Here is a 23551-nt window from a genome sequence, read left to right as displayed (position 1 = left end):
ATTTTGAGATCCAATTTACTATGCTCTCCTACTAACTGCAAAACAAGCTCCAAAAACACCTGTCTCAAGACAGTCTCAGTTACAGCTGGCCACCTTTTCCCTGACCATATCCTAACACTACCAAAAGCATGTCAACTTCTCAAAAGCATAGGTTTGAGTTCTTCAGCACCTTTCTTCAATCTTATAATTTACAGGCCCCAAATACCTGCCTTTGTTCCTCCAATGCTATGTGTAGAAGGTACTAGGAAGTATAGTATATACGTGCATAAATAAAATAACATAATGAAACCCAGAAAAAATAGCACATTGCAACCCTTAAAATAAATAAATTTTTTTATAGATTTCAACTAATTAAAATGCATTGCATACATTCATAAACATCATAAAATGGAATGCCTTTGTACAGCTATTTAATGCTAATAAAAATTATACTAAGTGATTGTTAGGGTTAGGGCTCTGTGGTAAAATATTTGCCTAGCATTCTCTCTAAATACTGCAAAAAAAGTTCTATATACACACTGCACAAAAAGAGAGAAATTCACCCTGAATACTTAAGAGCCCCATTAAGTAGAATAGCAGCTACTTCTGGCATTGATTAATTGGAAGTCTCTTATTTTTCCTGTCTCTTATTCTCACTGGTCAGCAAGTGAGGGTTAAACAAAAACAAAAAGCTAAATGCTGGATGATTTATCTATTATACAAGGCTGTGCATTTTGTTTGTACATGAAAAGACATTATATTATTTCTGATTTTATTATTATGTGACTGAAAAGTGTAAGGAATGAAATTTTTATGTAGGATCAAGAAAAATGTGACCCACTCGATACATTTAAAGAAGGGAGAAAATTAAGAATAGTCATTTTCAGATTATACTTTATTTGTTGGATTTAAAATTAAGTATTGATTGCATAAACCTGAGATCTCTTTGAAGGTACTGAACTTTTTCCTAGAGTTATTGCCCATCTTTTGCCAAACACACACACACACACACACACACACACACACACACACACACACTACTTACGTGGAGTAGAGAATTGGTTTCTCCGCTAAAAGAGCATTATTATTCATCCTCAGGAGTCATTAAAACACCTGGAGAGATTATAACCTCCCAGAAGAATTTCAGACACAAAGTCAGATTCAGACTTCTCTCTCCCGAGGGCTTACAGCGAAACATAAAATGGCAAGTCAAGAATTCACTATAGCAGACATAAGAAAGTGCTGTTTTGAGGGTCTCTTCCATCTGCCTGTCTTCAGGTGAGTTGCAAAACCCTGGGAAGGCCAAGCTTGTTTCAGGAGAGTGTTGAACTGGGGTCAAGTTAGGTAGAAATAAAGTGTGAAGTCCTCGGTGGGGGGCATCTAACCCAGGGTTCCTAGCAGAGTAAAAGCTTCTGTGGGAAGACTGGGATGGGATGGTCTCAGATTCTTGTTCTGGCAATGGTATCAACAGATTCTGCAGACCTGAATAATCTACCCTACCTCTAGATCAGTCACATGCCATATTCATTTTCCAGATTTCACAGGTCAAAGTTTCTGTGGCTCACTAATCTTGATGCAAATTTAGGGAATTCTAAGGAGGACTTAGAACTCAAAAACACATTTCCCAAGTACTGATTACACAGGTTGTGATTTGATTCTTACCTTATGAGTCCTAAAACAAAAAGGCACATAAAATTCACCAGGATTTTTTGTTTTTGCCAGATCACATAGGGGCTTCACACAGCCCTTGGACACTTTTTGCTCAAGGCTAGTGCACTGCCACTTGGTCCACAGCACCAGTTTTGGCTTTTTCTACGTATGTGGTATGGAGGAATCAAACCCAGGGCTTCATGCATGCTAGGTAAGCACTCAACACTAGGCAAAACTCCCTGCCTAGCATTTTTTTTAAACAGGAGAAATCAGGTAGTTATGATTTCAAATGAGCCACCCTTACCTATTTCTAACATTTTTTGCTTTTGATACAGATTTAAACCTAGGGTGTATAGACAAGCTTTTTTACATATAATGCCTACCTTATTTCTAAATCCTACCAGCCATACCACCCCAATAACCATCATAATATTCATTACAAAAAAATTTAAAGTAGCATTTTAAAAAAGGAAAGCCAGCTAGGCACCAGTGTCTCATGCCTGTAATCCTAGCTACTCAGGAGACTGAGGTTTGAGGATTGCAGTTTGAAACCTGCCAGGGCAGAAGAGTCTGTGAGACACCTGTCTCCAGTAAAATATTCTTAAAAGCCATGAGTTAACTGGTAAAGCACTAGCTTTGAGCAAAAGAAGCTCAGGGACAGAGCCCAGACCCAGAGTTCAAGCCCCAAGCCTAGTTTGTTTTTTTTTTTTTAAATCAAAGCCGTAAAAAATCTTAGACATAGGTCAAAATTTATAAATAGATTACCCAGAATTTTACAACATACCAGAATCAGGAGAAAAATCCCCACCAGTCTGGAAGCCCCATTACTGAGCCCTATATATAAACAACCCAACCTTGGCTCTTTTGTGACTAGCAGAAAGGATATGGGTCCAGGCCAGGAACAGAAGAAAATTGAGCTCAACTTTGGAGTAAAGGACTTTCTGCATCATTTATTTTACTGTTATTATAAAGGTGATGTGATGAGTAGAGGAGTTACAGTTTCAAATGATGGGTAAAAAATACATTTTTTGAACAACCTTACTCCTTCCCTTGCTCTGAATCTTTCTTTTTGCCAGTCCTGGGACTTGAACTGAGGGCCTTGGCACTATCCCTGAGTTTCTTTTGCTCAAGGGTAGCACTCTACCTCTTGAGACATAGCACCGCTTCCAGCCTTTTCTATTTATGTTGATCTGAGGAATTGAACTCAGGACTTCATTCATGCTAGATTAGAAGCGCACTAAGCCACATTCTCAGCCCCATAAATCATTTTCTTTACATGTGTTCTCCATACACCTGGCTGTACTTATTCAAAGAAACTTGAAAAGTATTCATCTGGAAGTGTATGTATATATATTGATGTGTGTGTTTGTGGGGTGTGTATGTGTGTGTGTGTGTGTGTGTGTATTCCTTTTTACCTTCTCTTTCAATACTTTAAGGATTCCTCAAAGAAGTCTATAAATCTTTTATAAACTATAGTGTTTGTCATTCACCATGAGCTAAATCCAACTGAACTTCGGTTTCTGTATCTGTAACATTACGTGAGCAAACATGTATATTCACCTCCACTGTTTCCTTAATGCTCAAACACTCATCATGGCTCCAACTGTCTCTTGATATGTGTCTCATTAAATTTAGGCATCAACTCATGCTTCCAATAAAATGTTTAACCACATACAAAACATACTGATGACTGTATCTTCTAATCCTTTTGTATCCGAACAATCGATGCATTTTTGTTTGGGCCAGTCCTGGGGCTTGAACTCAAGGCCTGGACACTGTCCTTGGGCTTTCTCAAGGCTAGTGCTCTACCACTTGAGCCACAGCTCCATTTCTGGCACCAAGGAATCGAACCTAGGGCTTTGTGCATGTTAGGCAAGCACTGTACTGCTAGGTCAAACTCTTGGAGGCACTCTTAACACGTTTCTACTCAATCATATTTCTTATGCATGGATGATGTGGATAATTCGGAGGAGACAATTCTCTCATAATTAGTTGTTATTTCTGATGAATTGAAAATGTATTCCTCTTCATCTGTAAAGCAGAGAGAAAATCATTCCAGCCTGTCGTCTGGTGATAATAGAATATGAATAAAAGACGTTGGCCTGCTTTATCCCCACACCAGTAGATTTCCTGCCTGGATCAGTTTCTAATTTCGGAGCCACCATTTGTCCGGATCTGTTAACTCGTGATTTCCTGCTCTCCGGGTTTGGTATAACTCTTAGAATTCTCCAGAGCACACGATCTGGCCGGCAAGTACTCTGGACCCCTCCTATCATGGGGCTCTTCAATGTCACTCACCCTGCTTTTTTCCTCCTAACTGGTATCCCCGGCCTGGAGAGCCTTCATTCGTGGCTGGCAGGGCCCCTCTGTGCCATGTACGCCGTGGCCCTTGGGGGAAACGCAGTGATCCTGCAGGCCGTGCGAAGACAGCCCAGCCTCCACGCGCCCATGTACTCTTTCCTGTCCATGCTGTCCTTCAGCGACGTGGCCATGGCCCTGGCGACCCTGCCCACGGTGTTCAGGACCTTCTGCCTCCATGCTCACAGCATTGCTTTTGACGCCTGCCTGACGCAGATGGTTCTCATTCACGCCTTCTCCATGATGGAGTCGGGGATACTGCTGGCCATGAGCTTCGATCGCTACGTGGCCATCTGCCATCCGCTGCGCTACGCCGCTGTGCTCACCGGGTCTGTCATCGCCGGCACAGGTTTGGCTGTGACAACCCGGAGCTTCCTCACCCTCTTCCCTCTGCCTTTCCTCCTCAGGAGGCTGCCCCTGTGCAGGTCCAACGTGCTCTCCCACTCCTACTGCCTGCACCCCGACCTGATGAGGCTGGCCTGTGCCGACGTCACGGTCAACAGCATCTACGGGCTCTTCGTTCTGGTCTCCACCTTCGGCATGGACCTGCTGTTTGTCTTCCTCTCCTACGTGCTCATTCTGCGTTCAGTCCTGGCCATTGCATCCCACGAAGCGCGCCTCAAAGCTCTCAACACTTGCGTGTCGCATATCTTGGCTGTGCTGGCATTTTACGTGCCCATGATTGGCGTGTCCACGGTGCACCGCTTTGGGAAGCAGGCCCCCCGCTACGTGCACGTCCTCCTGTCCAACGTCTACCTCTTCGTGCCCCCCGTGCTCAACCCTCTCATCTACAGCGCCAAGACCAAGGAGATCCGCCGAGCCGTCCTCCGCATGTTTCCACGCATCAGAATGTGACTTTTCAGTTGGGTGATTGTGGTGATTCGTGAGTTATTTCATCTCCACACAGTTAAATCTTACACACTGTCCATCTTTTTTTATTTAACAGTGAATATATATGACAACATAGGAAACTAATAGTTCCTGGCATGGCAAATAATGTCCAGCGTTTATTTCTGTTTCTTTTCTTTCTACTTCTTCTGTCTTCACGCAGTCCTCCTCTAAGAAAAATAATGTGATATTTCTGGTTCATAGACTTGTGGGAAGGCATTGTATTGAGAGCTATGATTTTTCTTTTTCTTTTCTTTCTTGGGATTATAACTTTCTCCCGCAGGATGGGAGAAATTACAAAATGTCATAAGTTACGTCCTCCGATTTTCAGCTCTGACCTTCCTGGGATGATCAGAATACATCGGATGCAGAAGATAGTTCTTTTCCTTCTGTTAGACTGATTTTTCTGATGTACTTTCTTTAACATCCCAGAGGTAAACACAGTCTTGAATCCTTCAGCCTACTTTTGAAAAATCTCATACTGTTTAGATTTACTGAAAGATGAAAAATATTTAAGATGGAGGTGTACTGTTACAGTCTAGGAAACTTGTCCTGGAGAATGCATAGAAATAGAACATATATATTAGATAGAGAGATTTTCTCTGTGTCAGAAACACTACTGAGAGCATACCAAAGACAAGTGATAGGTGTGAGGAAGTGGTAGGAGAGAAGCTGTTTTTAATGGAGAGTGTAAGTATTAGGAAGCCACTTTCTCCAAAATATTCTCTGCTACAGTAAGAGACACATGTGTTTCCTGGACCACTAAATGAATTATATTAGGGAAATGATTGAATAACATAATTCAATTACTTCAAGTAGAAAATAATTAGGCTATTTAGTGGCTTACAATAAGATATGCTCTTCCTCTACTGAAATATACAACTTTTCTAATTCATAAATTCAGTTCCTTACTAATTGATCATTTTAATTCCATAAGATTCCAGGTAAGTAGAGGAAAACTGAGGCCACCTGGTAGGGAGGGAGGGAGATGCCGATTTTTACCATAGACCTGATTTTGAAACATGATAGCACGCAAAACAAGAGAAAGAAGAAGCAGTAAGGGAACAGGAGACTCACTGGGGCATCAGACTCCATTCCACTTTATCCTTTCTCCATCATTAATGAGAAAGTTTATTGCTTTGCAAAACATAAGGGAAAATATTCTCTTCTTATTCATTCTCTCATGGTGCAGGTATCACAAAAAACTTAATGCCACACCAGTACCTCTAATCCTCAGAAAGCCAAGGCCAACTGATCTTTTATGAAATTGAGTTGGAATTCTCACATCATTTTATGTACTTAGCTTTCTTTGAACTCAATAGTTCCCTGTTATAATGACAAAAATACAAAGAAACAAATAAGTGATGAAAATATTCTTTACATTTTTTGACACCTTAGACTCATTTCTAACTTAAATAAAATGTTGGCTATAGTTCAGTAAGGTTGTGAGCAGTTTTTTTGAAGTTTGTGGGGGTGGGGGGAATCTAAGTGGTAGAAGTGCTTTAATCTTGCTTTTTCCTGGGCAAATTGCTTATCATCTAAGGCCATCTAAGTTGAGAGGGAGGGAGAAGGAGAGAGAAGGAGAGGGAGAAAGAGAGAGAGAAAAAAATAGGAGGAAATTTATGCTGGCACAGAATCGTTTACCTCTCAGCCTTGTAGTTTTGACTCATAAAAGGGATATCTGGAATCCAACACTATGGAATAGGAAAAACTACAAAACTTGTTTGAGGTACCAAGAAAGTAATTTGTGTGAAACCAGGAAATGAGAGAATCTTCAAAATGAGGAGAGAAATGACCAGGCCTCTAGGTGTGGCTGACCATCCGCCACGAATTTGTCCTTCCCCACTTCAATGACATGATATCTCTATATAACCAGCTCTGCCAAGATAGGGGGCTTTGCTGTTGCAGAGACAGTTCAGATAGACAGGAAGTGCTCTTCTCCGAGACATGATGAATACACTCTAATAAATAAAAACAGGACCCAGAACATTCATCTTTGGAGCCAGGTGAAGTACAACAAGGGCAGTTCTTCTGCAGGAGCTGTTTCATATGCTACTATGAACTGGGACATCATCTAAGCATGCTGATCCAATGTGGACTCAGGGCCTCTGTTCTATTTCACTCTCAGATAAGAAATCTCCTGTCTTCTTCTTGCACATCTGAGTACAGGCAACAAGGATCTTACAAATAAAAGAGCATTTGCTCCCACATATTTCAGTTTTCTTAGATTGAAAGAGATTCATGAAATAGGCAGGTACTTTGGCAATTTCAATTGTCTCAATCTTGGGCAACTATCTAAGAATCACTGCCAATCACCTTTGATAAAACAAAACAAAACAAAAAAAAACAAAAAAAAAAAAAACAAAAGCAAGGGGCCTGGTGAGACAACAGGAACTGCTGTCAGAAGCCAAGATTGTTTTCTCATACTGGACACTGCTAGTTTTCATATTTTAATTTTGTTCATATTTGCAGCAAAATCATTTTTATTCTTCCATTTCATTATGTATGGACTAGTTTATCAAAAGCACTTGAAAAAATAGAGGGAATAAATTATTTATTGAGTTATTATTTGTAATTCAATGAATTGATTTCCACATCTGTACATTTTTGTGTGTGTCCTCAGCTTGATCTCAGAGCCTAAGCTCTGTCCCTGAGCATTTTTGCTCAAGGGTAGCCATCTACCACTTGAAAGTACAGCTCTACTTCTGGCTTTTTACTGGATAATTGACAATAAGAGTTCCATAGACTTTTCTTTTCTGGCTGGTTTTGAACTGTTATGCTCAGATATCAGCCTCCTGAGCAGACAGGATTTCACCAGCAGCATCTGGTTATATGTATGACTTTCACATCAATTTCTAACACCTGCACATTTGATATTTCACTACAATTTGTATACGCCTCCACTGCTCTTCTAGTATAGAGTGTAACTCACAGCTAAGATTTCCATAAACCTCTATAGCCTTGTACCACTTACCAGGTTGATGTGGGCAAGCACAAGAAAAAACAAGTTTCAATTAAGAGACACACAAAAAGCAGAGGTGAAAAGCATCCAGCTTCTATCTTACATCATTTATAAAAATCCACATTGCTCAGGAAATTCTCCTTGCCTTTATTCTTTATCAGAAAGGATTCTGATCATTATTTAACTACACTTCTAAGAAAAAAGTTGAGTCTATTTTGAGTGGACTAGTAATAACTCTTCAGTATAGCATATTTCTTTTCAGGTTTGTTTTTTCAGTATTTGCTTGTAAAAAAAACCCAGCTCATTCTTTTATTTATTCACCCAAAAATGCTTACTGAGGTCATTTGTAATATGAAAATATTTTGGTCAGGACTTGTGACTATCTGACTTATTCTTTATGGTTTATGAGAAACTACCCAAAGACCTATGGCAAAGATATGTCATATCAATAGCAAACAGGAATTGTTATTGTCTACATGCTTCTGTATTCTTTCCCTAGGTTCTTTCTTTTGTTAAAATGTATTAATTTTATAATAGCAGTATGTATATTTCCAAATACAGTCTGGACTGGATTGCTTGTCCAAACTTTAGTAATAACGGTTCTAAATTTGTATTTCTTCCTTTCTTTCTTTTATTTTATTAACTTTAAGTATTTGTACAGAGTGCTTTCAGTTCAACATGCCAGTTAGTGAGTAAACACATCTCAATAAATGTCATCACTTTCATTCTACTGCTTTTTCGCCTTAATTCCACAGTGGAGCTATTACATGTAACACTTGTCTATTCTGAATGGCTATAATGCATCTTAGGTGTTCTTGTGTGATAAGTGAATGAGCCTGAGGACCACAAGACTATGTATGGATATAAGGCAAAGGCAAGCTGGTAGATAAAGTTGCCTGGGGTTGCAATTAGCATTTTCTTTTCTTTTCTTCCCTGTTCCCCACTCCTTTCCATCATGGGGCTTTAACTCAGGATCTAATTTCTATTCCTGAGTTCTTTTACTCAACAATATAGACTAGGAAAGTAAAATAAGTCTAAGACATAAATGAGGATATATCTGTTAAACAGACATAAAGCATTACTTAACTGCGTTACAGACACAAGATCAGAAGCAACTCATGCATCAATTACTCAATGAAGAACTGAGATAAATAATCAGTCCCAACAGGAAATATAGCTCAAAATTTAAATTACAAAGATCAGTAAGAAATGTTCACAAAAATTCATTCAAAACCTTTATGTCAGTAAGGGAAAAAATTTATTGGAAATGAGTCTGATGTAAATCAAACAACTTGGCTATGATTTTAACAATATAGATTCATTTACAAAATAATTGATTAATTTAAACTGCTAGCATTTGGTCCTTACAAAAATAGTATCAGCAGATTTAAAATGTTTAATTTACAGCCTCTAGAGGGGCCACATCCTGTAATAAATTTCAGACACCCCAAAGCACATCCATGTAGAGAAGGAGAGCGAAAGGCTCCATCATACCAGCCAGGAACACCCAAACACCAACAATAACAAAACTGAAAAGGGAACCTGGTATTTCAGAAAACGTTCTTTCCTGATCAGAACTTAGGTCTCGTTAGCATCTTGTGCATCTTCCTGCGGATCTCCTTTGTCTTGATGGAATAGATAATTGGGTTGAGCACGGGAGGCACAAAGAGATAGACCAGGGACGTGAACTGGTGCACATACTCGGGGGCCTGCTTTGCAAATCGGTGCACCATGGACACGCTGAGCATGGGCACGTAGAAGATGAGCACAGCGCAGAGGTGAGACACGCAGGTGTTGAGAGTCTTCAGCCTCTCCCCCCGGGAGGCGATGGCCAGCACAGAGCGCAGAATGAGCACATAGGAGAGGAGGATGAGCACTGAATCCACCCCGAAGGCTGAGATGACAATGAACAGACCGTACATGTTGTTGATGGTGGTGTCGCCGCAGGGCAGGCGGATCAGGTCTGGGTGCAGGCAGTAGGAATGAGCCAGCACGTTGTCCCCACAGAAGGGCAGCCTCTTCAGGAGAAAGGACAGTGGGAAGACCATGCAGAAACTGCGGACAATGATTGATATGCCCATGTGGACCACACGGGCATCTGTGAGCACTGAGGAATAGCGCAGGGGTCTGCAGATGGCCACATACCGGTCAAAACTCATAGCCAACAAGATCCCGGACTCCATCCAAGAGAAAAAGTGAATGAAAAACATCTGGGCAAAGCAAGCATCAAAAGCAATCTCTGTGGCATGAAAACACACAGAAGCCAGCACGGTGGGCAGTGTGGAAAGAGACACCCCCAGGTCATTGACAGATAGAAGAGACAGGAAATAGTACATTGGCTGGTGCAAGCTCTGCTCCTCCTTTATGATGAAGAGAATGAGAGTGTTGCCCAAGATAGAGATGGCATAAAGCAACAGGAGGAGGGCAGCCAGCCAGTGCTCCAGGTTTTCCATCTCTGGAAAGGCTGTCAATGTGAAGCCGGTGGTACTGGAGACATTCCTCCTAAAGCTTTTCATAAGGCTCTCTGAATGGCTTTTGGAGAAATAAAAATGGGGTGAGATCAGACCGTGGAAGTTATGAACAGTAGGAGCCATCGGTGTCTTGGTATAGAATGGACAACAATTTCTGGATACCAATTCTAAAGAACATGGAAAGACAAAGAAAATTAAAGTTATATTTCAGATTACCTGCTGTCTGACCATATGTACACATCTGCCATACACTCCAACACCACTCTCAGAAAACTATTCTATCTTTCTACAACATCCCAGCCACCACCTTCTTCATTAAGTGAGGTAAAAATCATCCTCAATGAATTAGTTTTTAGCACCCTCTTCCTGCCAATTTATTGTCTTCTATTCATCTGGTGGCACTTTTTGACTTTACTTTAAGTGGTCTCTCTTTACTTTCATATAAATATTATTCCAGTGTCTCATCTTCTCTTTGTTTCCTGATCCCCTCACTTATTCTCTAGGAGCTTATGTCTTTATGTTTGTACAATTTTGGTTATTTCCACCCCTTAGTATGATTGCATGAAAGTTCTTCTCTTTTCTTTAGATGTAAGATTCTAAAAATCTAGATGTGCGACAGACTCATTTGAGAAACTTTTCAAAAAGGCTTTTCCCAAGTCATACCCATAGCAATGAAATCTATACCTCTGCAGATAAAACTTAGAAAATCAGCATTTGTCCCTGTTTTGTTTCTTGGGTTTTTTTGTTTTTTTATATATATTTTTGTTGTAATTAATAGAAGGGTTACATTACATTCACCAGATGGAAGTTGCATTACTTCACGTACACTGATACCCTTTCTCATGTCTTGGTCCCCATTTCCCTCCCCCCCACCCCCACTCTCCTCTTGTTTTCTCCCCTTTCCTACCCAATTTCAAATAACCAAATACACATATATCCAATATATCAGATAGCAAAGTGAAATACTGTAACAATATGAGATAACCAAGGGACAGCAAAAGAGATGAGAGATAACATTGTATATTAAGGACAACAATCACTCATTATATGGCTTTTGTTTCTATATCCTAGAGGTCCTTTCATTTAGTGTCCTACTGTATGCCCTTATGTATCTAGGTTTTGTTCTATTGCAAATCTCTGCTAGAAGAGTCCAAGGTTTCTACTGATTATGGCAAATAAGGGAAACCATTGAGCCTATGATCCTTTGTGTCTGGCTTACCTCACTTAATATGATTTTTTCTAAGTCTTTCCATTTCCTTACAAATGGGGAGATGTCGTTCTTTCTGACAGCAGCATAGAATTCCATTGTGTATAAATACCACATCTTGTTGATCCACTCATCAACTGAGGGACATCTGGGTTGGTTCCATATCTTTGCTATGGTAAATAGTGCTGCAATGAACATCATTGTGCTAGTGGATTTAGTATGCCCTAGATTCTGGATGATTGAGTAAATGCCAAGTAGTGGAATTGCTGGGTCATGGGGAGCTCTATGTTTAGTCTTTTGAGGAACTGGCATACTGCTTTCCATAGTGGTTGAATGAGTTTGCACTCCCACCAGTAGTATAGTAGTGATCTCTCCTGGCCACATCCCCTCCAGCATCTGTTGTTATTAGTTTTCTTGATCCTGGCCATTCTAACTGGAGTGAGGTAGAATCTTAGAGTTGTTTTGATTTGCCTTTCTTTTATGCCCAGAGATGTCACGCATTTCTTCATGTGTCTATAGGCCATTCTTATTTCTTCTTCAGAGAAAACTCTCTTTAAGTCTTTGGCCCATCTTTTGATGGGATTTTTTTTTTTTAGTTTTCTCAGGAAGTTCCAATAGACAGCAACGTTTAGGAATCACAGTCTTATATTAATGCAATCCACAATCAAATATGCCTGCACTGACTAAACTCTTCCGCATGGAAAATCAAATCCAGAAGCTAAATCATTGGGAATAATGTCAAATAATATCAAGGTAATAATATCAAGGTATCACTGCTCACTTTTAGAACTAAGTTTTTCAAAGTTATTTTTGATGCTTGATATTCTCCTAATTTCTCCCATGTACACCAAATTCAGGTAGCAAATTCACATCTCTAGCCCAGACTTCACACTATTTTACATCAATTTCTAATTATTTGTAATAGATACTTCAAACATAATGTAGGCAATGTTACCGTTTTGTCCATTATTATGCATCAGCATCCCATAAAAATCCTTTTTCATCTATCCAAATGCGCATGTGACAACAGAAAAGAAGACACTCTTCCTTCTCCTCTGCTCGTAGATCAAGTTAAACTGTTGTGAGTTCTTTGATAGAGTCTTAATGCTAACTTCTCTATCTCCTTTCCAATGGTCGCTTACCTCTCATCATGTGTAACCAGATGCAGGTAGACTCTTCCTTGCTGACCACTCACTGTCTCCATGTCCTGCCTCTCTCGAATCCATTCCACATTGTTTGCAAATAATTTAAGTACAGTGATGCTGCACTCTTACTTTAAAATATTCCAGTTCATTTGGAAAGAAAGAAAAGCAATTAAGACTACAAAATGAATACAAATGCAAAACCATACAGCAAGGGCTGTCCACACAGGTCCTGTTGCTGAACAGTGTGTAGGGATAGAGTAAGTGAAGAAAAAGATTAAGATGTCTAAACTTAAATCACATACAGCTTCTTACATTACTATGAGATTTTGAAGCAAGGGATGAGATTCTGACTGTCTCTCTGAGGGGAGAGACAAAGTCTAAACTTACCTCCTTCTGGGAACTCTGTTGGATGAGAACAGAAACACATGAGAGATACTAAAGGGAAAAAGACCAAGGATACTACAGACTCTGAACAGAGTTTTACAGACTTTCCTACTGCCAGCTTCCATCCATTCCCCACTCCAAGTTCTATAAAACCATTGCTTCAGGTTCCCCTGGGTCTAGTAAGTAGAGCTCAAAGAGAAAGGAGGCAGGGTAATATGTAGTGGAAACATCTTGATTAGGTGACTCCTCTGTGTCCTCTAGTTTCTCTCTTTGGGGGTTTCAAAGGATTGATGAGAAATTTGACGTGCCATGGAGTGACAGATATCTTCAGCTTTTCATTTTGTAAACCACAGAGCTGGGTAGAATCTCACATAAACAGATGCTCATTGGTTTCTAGACTAAGAATCTTTTCATTGGCCATGCCACAGCCCAAATAGGTTTCAAGGAATAAAATAGGGTAGATGAAAAACCTACTTATTTTCATTCCACAAATAGGGTGACCATCTCAATTTGCTTCAAATTGTACATGTTTTAACCCTGAAAATTATGCACCTAGAAATTTCATCAATCTCTCCACATCAAGACACTGTGTTGCTTTATGGACAGACCCAGATTCAAGTCCTACTCCCCTGTTACTGGGAACATCATTAAATAGGTTATTGGATTATTTCTGATTCAAATTTCTACCTTGCAGAATGAAGAATTAATTTATAACTGTGATATAATATTCTTTGGCAAAACCTCATGACACAAAATATTTAGAGTGTCCTTAAGTACTGCCTAATGATAAAGCAGATTTTAAGCTGGAAACTACAAGAAAGAAATGGTTTAGCTCTGAAGAATTTAGTAGACTCTTAGATTAGGGCAGCCTTTCAGAATGACAACTGCAGAAGACATGTCACTCACTGTCAGTGTGGACTGGGCTTTTATTTAAATACCTTCATTTGCAAAGTATGCCTCACTTGAAATTGCTTTGTATATGTTTTGTTAAAAAAATATATAACTAGAGGGGCCAGGAGTTTGGCCTAGTGGTACAGTGTTGCCTAGCATGCACAAAGACTCAGGTTGGAGAAACTGAGACTTGAAAGAATCAACAGCTCACTGATGTGCACACAGAAAGGATTTACAGACATAATTTCAGCACAGACATCCTGCTTTAGACCCAAATATCACCACTTCTGTGTCTGAGTGACATGGATAAAAAAAGTGGATAAAAACAGATAAATACTAAGCACCCAGAAACTGTCTGAGTAGAAGAAACCCATATAAATTAATTTTTCTATGCTTCACTTCAGGACTGAATTATCCAGTAGTCAAAATAAATGCATACATTTTAAAGCAAGAGTGAAATAACGTATGTAAGATAGTCTTCCATAAGTATGTATCTAAATTATAATACATTTGTTTAAAACTTTAATCTTCTTCATTAGAAAGCTAAAACCAAATTGAACTTTCTTTGACCCATTTGGGATTTAATTTTTAAGCACAGATCAGGGGAAAGAAAGAAAGGAAGGAAGAAAAGAAAGGAAGAAAGGTTGCACTGCAATGCTGCTCAAGATTTAGTCCCTCTCAAGACCTTTGTTAGTGTTTAATGTAGTGTCTGTGTTTGTGTGTATGTGAGCCTATGAAGAGTGGGAGTGGGCATGATATGGGAAATAGCTCTCACTACTTCCACATAAATAAGTGTGTGTTCTCTGAATTAACTAGTATATATCACAAGAAATCACAAGAAAGGCATTAAAAGAAAATGTTAAAATAATTATTCCTAATAATTACGATTACATTCAATATTTGATTTTTAACTGTATTTCTAATACAGGGTATGAAACCAGACAAGGTTTCTCAAACTGCAATTGCAATTCCAGCTACTTCAGACACAGAGCATGAGAGTCATAACTTTGAGGCCCATGGGAATAAGTTAATGGAATCTGGTGTCAAAACAGATTCACTCAGCTGGGCACTGGTGGCTCACTCACACCTGTAATTCTAGCTACCCAGGAGCCTGAGATATGAGGACTAGGGTTCAAAGCTAGCTCAGGCAGGAAAGTCTGTGAGACTCTCATCTCCAATAAACTACTCAGAAAAGGCCAGAAGTAATGTTGTGTCTTAAGTGGGCAGAAGAAGTTCAGATCTCAGCCTCCTCATTAGCTAGGATTACAGGCGGGAGCCACCACACCAAGCTCAGATACTGTGTTTATCTTGTGGAAAGGTGTATCACATCACAAATACAAAACCTGAAAAAACAAACCACCATTCTTCCACAATTTGAACAAATATATAATGCTCAGTTACATACATAATGTGCAAAGGATAAGCTAAGTAACATTATAAAGGATGGACAATAAGTGGTTGTGTGCATTCCATTATATAAACTTGATTGAATCTTTAGCACTAAGAATCACAGCACTTTTTAATACATCATTTGCATATATTATAAATATGCTTTCTGTGAAGAGAATAGAACCACTAGCATTTAAAACTCAGCTTTGTCAACTAGGTAATGAAATACTCATCCATCTCTCTCCATCTGTGTCATTCACTGAACACCACAGTAGCATGTAGAGAGCCGAGTGCAGGGTCAGGCTGGCCCATGAATCTGCAGCACTGAGTAAGATAACCACACAAAGAAATGAGCTGTCATGTACGAACACCATGCCTAACTTTGAGCTATATCGTTGGTATTGTGAATCACTTTCTGCTGAGACTTGAATACCATTGGGTACGAATGTGTTATTGCTTTATCACTCTCGGCTGAAACCTATAGTGAGAATAAACACGTGGACTTCCCCACCTTGTCCACCTTTGTGCTGATAGGCTCCTGCACCCTATATTAGCTGAATGTCCTGTCTAGCTGGACAGGTCTCCCTGACCCGTCTGATTGTCCTCTGGCAAAGGAGGGCTGGGTGCAGGCGGTCAGTCGGTCCTCTCCTTTCTCGGCTCATCCTGGTCAGGGCCTGTATTCTCTATCCCTCCTGCAGGTCCGCAGGGACCAAGGACTAAAAACCCCGACAGTAGCAACCTTAAAAAGAAAGGCACAGCAGCCAGCCACGTGCTGGTGGCTCATGTCTGTAATCCTAGCTATCCAGGAGGCTGAGCTTTGAGGATCACAATTCAAAGCCAGCCCAGGCACCAAAGTCCATGAGATTCTCATCTCCAATTAACCACCAGAAAACTGGAAATGGCACTGTGTCTTAAGTCGTGAAGCGGTAGCCTTGAGCTAAAGGGCCCAGATACAGGGCCAAGCCCAGAGTTAAAGCCCCATGACTGACAAAGAAAAGAAAAAGAAAGAAAAGAAAAGGAAAGGCACAGCAATAACAAATGAAGCTGTTGACCCCTCTTACATTTTCTGTTTAGGATCAAACAGAAAATAGGAATCATAACTGTAATTCAATAAAAAATCATTTCTATCATTTCTAGAAGTGAGGATTCGGAACAAAAATATGTTTGCAGAGATGCAGACAGTTTTCCAATGGGACCCAGGAACAAACCACTACATGATCACAGACATTCAATGCAGTTGCAGAATTCTTTGCTTCATGCTTTAGTAAATGATGATGGTGACTGAAAGTTGCTGCATTTCCTTTCTCACGGGGAGATGTACAAGCCAACATCACTCCTGTTGTACCACAGTCCACGTCTAAGTGGTACACCGTGGTGAGGATTTTAGCATAGGGATCTCTCATGTTTGTAGATCCACTGAGCATTCAACAGCACGTTGGAGCATTCTTTGATGCCTGTCACAACTTCCTCAAAAGCATGCTCCTGTGATCTGCATTTTCTGGGATTTATTATAGATTGCATACTCCTCTAGATTTCATTCTTCTTAGCAGAAAGATAGAATAACTGTTTTGTCTACTAAGTCCTAATCATCAATAGTTATCCACTTTTCTTCACAAACAAGAGGCCATGAAAGCATAGCACTGGCTCCCCCTTCTGAAATTTAGAGTTCAAGTCTAGATTGAGCACAGTTCACAAGTGACTTTTCATCTCAGGTCTCTCTACCTCCTGCTTCATCCAACTCCCAGTTATCAACTCTGCCAGGCGCAGTCTACGACACAAGACATTTTAAGTTTTCCAATCATCGAATTAAGCACCTTTGTTCATTTTCATTCTTGCCCCAAATATCACTATGTCTCTCATCATTACTAGACAGAATGTGATAGCCCACTAGTCATTTATACCCATAAAATAATTTTACTTCTCACTATAGGTAATAACATTGCACAGCACCATTGTTGTCTCAGTCAGTGTAAATTCATCCTTGAGACATGGATTATACCAAATTCAGTGCTCAGATGCAACAATGAAAGTCCTCCTTTCCTCCACTCCCTCCACAATCAGGACAACTGGCTATACGAATAATCACATGTATTGGTTTCCCTCTGAGAAGTGCTAAACACTGCTTGAAGCAGGAAACACTTTAAATGTGGAGATTTAAAATAACTAGGAAGTTGTCTTTAGGTGGAAGCCTAAACCATAGCACAGAAATGGCCAACTATAGAAAATGAGAGCTCCATAAATGATTATTCAAGTAGAAAATACAACTTCCCAACTTTCATTAGCAGGAAGCTAACAATAAATGTTCTGTTAAACCTCCTAGATATTTCTTCTACAGAAATGCATATAATGTTTTCAAATATCCTGAGATATTAGTGCTTTGACTCCCAAAAAGTCAGCATTGAAAACACTGTCTGATAGTAACAACAGAGGGCAGCTGGATGGGGTGGCTCATGCCTGTAATCCTAGCTAATCAGGAGGGTAAGATCTGAGGATCAAGGTTCAAAGCCACCCCAGGCACAAAAGGACCTGAGACTCTTACCTCCAATTAATCTCTAGAAAACAGGACGTGGGACTTAGCTCAAGAGTAGAGCCCTATCCTTTAGCTGAAGAGCTCAGAGATAGCGCCCAGGCCAAGTTCAAGACCCATGACCCCTCCCCCCCAGAAAAAAGTAACAGAGGGGATGCTGTGGGGAGGAATAAGTAAAATAATTAAAGTCATTTTATTTAGTATTTAGTCACAAACAGGAATTTGCAAAGTAACAATACTCTTAGGTTACAACATTAGCCAATGATTCTTTTGAAAAGCAATGAAAATGGTTGGCTAAAAAATGGAGAAGTTTAAATGTTGAAGGGATTAATATAGATCAAGATGCATAGTATTCATAAACTGCCTTCTTAAATGGCAAATATTCAAAACTTAGCCTACAAAATTAAGAAAAGTGAGGGAAGAGGTAAGTTGGAGGGATGTGTGATAATGTTGAAAGGGGTGATGATTGATCAAGACCACTGTATTTACGAACTACTATATTGAGTGGCAATTCCTTTGTACAACTGCTGAAAGAATAATACAAATATTTTATTGGAGAAGATGTTTGCTTCTGCTTTTAATTATAAACCATCTAATCCAACAATGGAAAAAATTTACCTTACTTTTATAAATATTTTTTACTTTATATTTTTAAATCGATGGTAGCTTTTAAACACAGCTCATTATTTAAAATGCATTATGAGTTATATTGGGCTCTGAAAGAGAAGCAATTTAATTCTAAATGTGGATGTCACTTCTCTATCTATTGTTCCCCTGTATTTACAATTTACAAGATTCATTTTCGGTGCTTATTGGTATGTAATGTCTAATGGAAATTTTTGATGAAAGGATTCTTTTTCCTTATAGTTTTAGATGACACGAACCATCTCTTTTGATACTTGCACTATTACCACTGAAATGTGGCTGATCGTACAATTGGTAACTGTTCACTCTTCCTCATTATCCCCTAATTTTTCAAATACTCAGACTCTATTGTTTCCCCAAAGCATCCAAATAACAAAGACTTATATTGGCTTGCGTAAATATCATCTTACTGAAATCTTAATATCTCTCCACCTCAATGTCTTGACCACATTTTTGGTTGGATGGAAGCTTCAGAAATGGGAGGCTCTTGACTTTACCACTGTGCATTCACTCAACACTTTTTCCCCAGCAGTATTTTACACAGCCTTCGACGAATCTCTTTGGTTTTGATGGAATAAATGACAGGGTTGAGCATTGGAGGGACAAACAGATAAACAAGGGACAAGAGTGTGTGCACATATTGTGGGGCGTGCCTTCCGTAGCGAGCAGCCATGGACACACCGACCATGGGCACGTAGAAAATGAGCACAGCACACAGGTGTGACACACACGTGTTGAGGGCCTTTAACCTCTCTTCCCTGGAGGCGATGGCAAGGACGGAATGAAGTATGAACACGTAAGAAAGGAGAATGAGGGCAGAATCTAGACCAAACGTAGAGACAACGATGAAAAGACCAAAGATATTATTAATAGTGATATCCCCACAGGGCAGGCGGATGAGGTCTGGGTGCAGGCAGTAGGAATGGGTCAGCACGTTGGCCTTGCAGAAGGGCAGCCTCTTCAGGAGGAAAGGTAGAGGGAAGACCATGCAGAAGCTGCGGATCAAAACAGCCACGCACATCTGCAGCACACGGGCATCGGTGAGAACTGTGGCATAGCGCAGTGGATTACAGATGGCTACATAGCGGTCAAAGCTCATGACCAGCAGGATCCCAGACTCCATGAAGGAGAAGAGATGAATAAAGAACATTTGGGCCATGCAAGAATTAAAACTGATCTGTTTTAAATGGAAGCAGAACGTGGGTAGCACAGTGGGCAGGGTGGACAGAGACACACCTAGGTCATTAATTGAGAGCAGGGACAGGAAGTAGTACATGGGCTGGTGCAAGCTCTGCTCCTCCTTGATAATAAAGAGAATCAGAGCATTGCCCAAAATGGCGACCACATACAGGGCTCCCAGAAGCAAGAACATCCAGTGCTGGGAGGTCTCCAATCCTGGGAGTCCTGACAGGGTGAAAGGAGGCAGTCCTGAGCTATTGTGAGGTTCACCTGCCATTCTGGCACTCTGGCTCAGATACTCCAGCCACAGCCCTGTAAAGAGGATAAATACAGTGTTGAGTATGCCCTTGCCCTGATTTAATTTTAAGCCTCTTCTAAACTGTCAACTCCCTACTCTGAAGCAGAAATCAGCTATCATTCATCCTTGCTTCTCTTTGTTACAAGGATTCTTGTCTTTTGAAATCTTTAAGTAGTTAAAAGGTGTTTCCATTTAAGAACTCAGGCTTTGAGTATGGTGTATCTTGATCAGTACAAACCCTTTAATCATTCTCTCCCATCTCTACCAACCTCAGCCATCCTCTCTAGTTACCTAGCTCCAATTTATATATGTATGTAGAATATTATGACTTCATTCAACCAACTGATCTCTTTCTATTTGTCTCCCCCTTCTTGACCTCCTCCCTTCAGGCCACTCATGTTTCACGTTGAGTTATATGTTTGAAGAACTTACACCATGCAAGGATTCTCCAAATCCCAATTTCTCAATGTATCCAACTGGTTAGTTTGGCCTCTTGCTTTCTTTTTTAATCTTATCTGTCACTTCTGTGTCCAAGGCCATGCATTCTTTTACCCAATTTATGATTATTACTTTAATCCCTAGCCTACTTGTGAATTAAGTGAAATTTGTTGGTGACAAGGAGCTGAATAATTCCAAAGTATGAATCAGCCAAAATCTTGAAAGTATATTGACTATAAGAAGAAATAACTAGTTGGGTGCCAGTGGTTCATGCCTGTAATCCTAGCTATTCAGGAGGCTGAAATCTGAAGATCATGGTTCAAAACCAGCCCAGGAATGAAAGTCCCTGAGACTCTTATTTCTAATTAATCACTAGAAAATCAGAAGTGTTGCTGTAGCTCAAATGGTAGAGCCCTAACCTTGAGCAGAAGAGCTCAGGGACAGTTCCCAGGCCTAGAATTCAAGCCCCATCCCATGACAGAAGAAGAAGAAGAAGAAGAAGAAGAAGAAGAAGAAGAAGAAGAAGAAGAAGAAGAAGAAGGAGGAGGAGGAGGAGGAGGAGGAGGAGGAGGAGGAGGAGGAGGAGGAGGAGGAGGAGGAGAAGAAGAAGAAGAAGAAGAAGAAGAAGAAGAAGAAGAAGAAGAAGAAGAAGAAGAAGAAGAAGAAGAAGGGGAGGAAATGGAAAGGTGGAAAATTAAAGCAGTAAGTTTCATTGTCCTTTTTTCCTCTATAAACTTTTCTTTCTAACCAAGGTTTAAAGTCATTGTCACTAAGATGCCTTTGGGGATCCAGTCTCTCCGGATCTATTTTGCCATTTTTACTCCAAAACTGACCCAGAGTCCAGAAAATGGAAAGATTCTAGTAGAACCAACATCTACTAAGAACTCTTCCAGAAGATGGGTTCACTTCAATGTTCCTGGCCCCTAGTATACAAACTGAGGTTGACTTGAGCAGTAATATATCATCTATGCTCCACTTCCTGATAGGAAAGCAGCTCCAAAAATTTTCTCCCTCACAGAGAATAATTCCTAAGGCCATTCACTAGCCTGCCTGCTTTCCTCCCTTCCTCCTTCCCTGGCTCCCTCCCTCCTTCTCTTCTTCCTTCCTTCCTTCCTTCCTTCCTTCCTTCCTTCCTTCCTTCCTTCCTTCCTTCCTTCCTTTGTGTCTTCCATGACTACTCATTGATAATAGCAGTTTCCAGAATTCCTCCAGGTTTACACCCTCTTAAACACTTTTATTTTTAAAAATTGAAAACGTACATTCACACATACATACAGTATAACAAATGTGTCAGCATTGACAGACCCACAATAATTGCTCCACAAATTACATTTACATACTCACAGTCCTGAAAATCCCATTGAAATTGGGCACCGTTTAGTCAAATTACATCAGTATATTTGCTTCTGTAATTTTTCCCAGCAACACATCTAAGAGCCAAATATATGATCATATTTCATATTATAGGCCCTTAAAATCAGAAGTATGAAATAGCCTCAGAACAATGCCAAAATCTGATGTAGAAGCCCCTTAAGTCTAGTGATAATTAGCTTAGTATTGAGGGGTTTTGATTCAGGCAGGAACATAGAACCATTTCTTTCCCTGGGCTTTGGAAGGAGAGGGATTTGATCGTGTTTGGAGGGAGATTGGAGGTTAGGATTTGCCTACACTTTTAGTAAAAATGTTAAACCCTGGGAGGATCTTGCATTCCTGAGAAGGACAGGTGGGTAATGTGAGAGGAACACTCACTGCATGGAAGACGCTTCTCTTACCTGGAGCTCTGCATTGTGGGTCCAGCCAGCAGAGGGGCATCACACCTTCTCCTAGGACATAAATTTATGAATGACCCCAAATCCCAAGGCTCATTTGTTTGTGATGGGGAGAGAGGAGTTGAAATAATTGGGATGATGGCATCAGTATATGGGGAAGCTGGGCCATAGGAGAATTGTTCCCAGGAGAATCTCACTCTTGAGCTCATATTCTTGTTGTGACCTCGTTTATCCACTTGTGTGTTAACACATCCTTGATCAGGATTGCAAGTACAGTACACACAATACCCCAGAAGAGGCATAGTCAGTGACACCCTGAGGACCTCCAAAATACCCCACCAGACAGAGTCAGCTATTTAGTGTTTCATATTCCCATTGGACCTTCCAAATTTACCCCCATTTCAACAACCATAACTGTGTTTCTTCACTTACCCAGTGCTCCATGTCATTAAGCACATAGCACCACACATCACATTCACAGTCCAATCTGTGTATTGCTACTCTGACTAGAAAGACTAATTGGACTGAGCATAGGGACTCATATCTAATCCTAGAGACTTGGTTGCTTATTTGGGGGGAAAATATAAAAAGAATCACAATCTAATTAGATTAAAAGAGCAGTTTTATCAGGATGGCTGTGATGTCTGTATGTCTTATGGGTTTAACTAATATATATGTTGCTCATCATTAGCATTCTTGACTCTATGAGAGCTCAAAATCTGAAAGCAGGAAAAAGGCCAAATTTAATGCAAATTCATTGTCTGCATTCCTTAGACAGCTCAAGCTATTTTATATCTCTTTGTAGTTATTTAGTTGTTTATTTACTAGTATTGTGAAGTCATTCTACAACAGAGTTTCAATTCAGCATGTTGATTTGTGAGTACAATGTATCTTAGTCACAGTCAGTTTTTGTGTCATTCTCCTTCACGTCTCCCTATTCCAAATGTCCCTTCAATTTACTCAGTTCCATCTTCATATCGGTACATTGAATATTATGACTGTATTCACCCATCTTTCCTCTCTCCTTTCCTTTTCCTTCCTTACCTTGACTTCCCTCACTTCAACCCGGTAACACATATTTTAATTTTCTTTTAGTAAATCATACACCGTGGAGGTCAACAGTACTACTATCTTTGGGAGAAATATCTATCTTCAAATTGCAAATTTCATAAATCTCTCTTGCATATGTGTTTCATAATGTTCTCAGAGCCACAGACTTTTCTCATACAATAAAATTGTGATTATTCTACCATTTATCCCATACCATTTTATTTTCTAACTACTGCCCTGCCAGTTAGCCATAAGACTGACTTAACTATATCTTCATCCATTAAACATTGAAAACTGAAAAAAATGAGGCAATAACAGAAA

The 23551-nt window shown here is 40.0% G+C and overlaps 3 protein-coding genes across 3 annotated transcripts; 1 reads left to right on the top strand and 2 right to left on the bottom strand.

Annotated features, from left to right (window-relative positions):
* The first annotated feature begins 3903 nt into the window (after positions 1–3903).
* On the top strand, positions 3904–4842 carry LOC150053349 (olfactory receptor 51I2-like). The gene has a single exon (XM_090349042.1). It carries the CDS (start codon positions 3904–3906, stop codon positions 4840–4842), a length of 939 nt encoding a protein of 312 aa, XP_090205168.1.
* Positions 4843–9408: 4566 nt separating this feature from the next.
* On the bottom strand, positions 9409–10353 carry LOC150053348 (olfactory receptor 51I2-like). Its single transcript, XM_090349041.1, has one exon. It carries the CDS (start codon positions 10351–10353, stop codon positions 9409–9411), a length of 945 nt encoding a protein of 314 aa, XP_090205167.1.
* Positions 10354–19007: 8654 nt separating this feature from the next.
* Positions 19008–19952, bottom strand: LOC150053347 (olfactory receptor 51I2-like). Its single transcript, XM_090348609.1, has one exon. The coding sequence runs from the start codon at positions 19950–19952 to the stop codon at positions 19008–19010; it is 945 nt and encodes a 314-aa protein (XP_090204735.1).
* Between the last annotated feature and the right edge of the window lie 3599 nt (positions 19953–23551).

This window comes from Megascapheus bottae, chromosome 16 (assembly GCF_031878675.1).
Source record: "Megascapheus bottae isolate mThoBot1 chromosome 16, mThoBot2.hap1, whole genome shotgun sequence".
In the NCBI taxonomy this organism is placed as follows: domain Eukaryota; kingdom Metazoa; phylum Chordata; class Mammalia; order Rodentia; family Geomyidae; genus Megascapheus; species Megascapheus bottae.
The sequence above is the reverse complement of the archived record's forward strand: the minus strand, read 5'-3'. Positions and strand labels throughout refer to the sequence as shown.

What these genes read in the sequence shown, in the direction of transcription:
- LOC150053349 (XM_090349042.1), top strand. Translation starts at nt 3,904, where the DNA reads ATGGGGCTCTTCAATGTCACTCACCCTGCTTTTTTCCTCCTAACTGGT.
- LOC150053348 (XM_090349041.1), bottom strand. Translation starts at nt 10,353, where the DNA reads ATGAAAAGCTTTAGGAGGAATGTCTCCAGTACCACCGGCTTCACATTG.
- LOC150053347 (XM_090348609.1), bottom strand. Translation starts at nt 19,952, where the DNA reads ATGGCAGGTGAACCTCACAATAGCTCAGGACTGCCTCCTTTCACCCTG.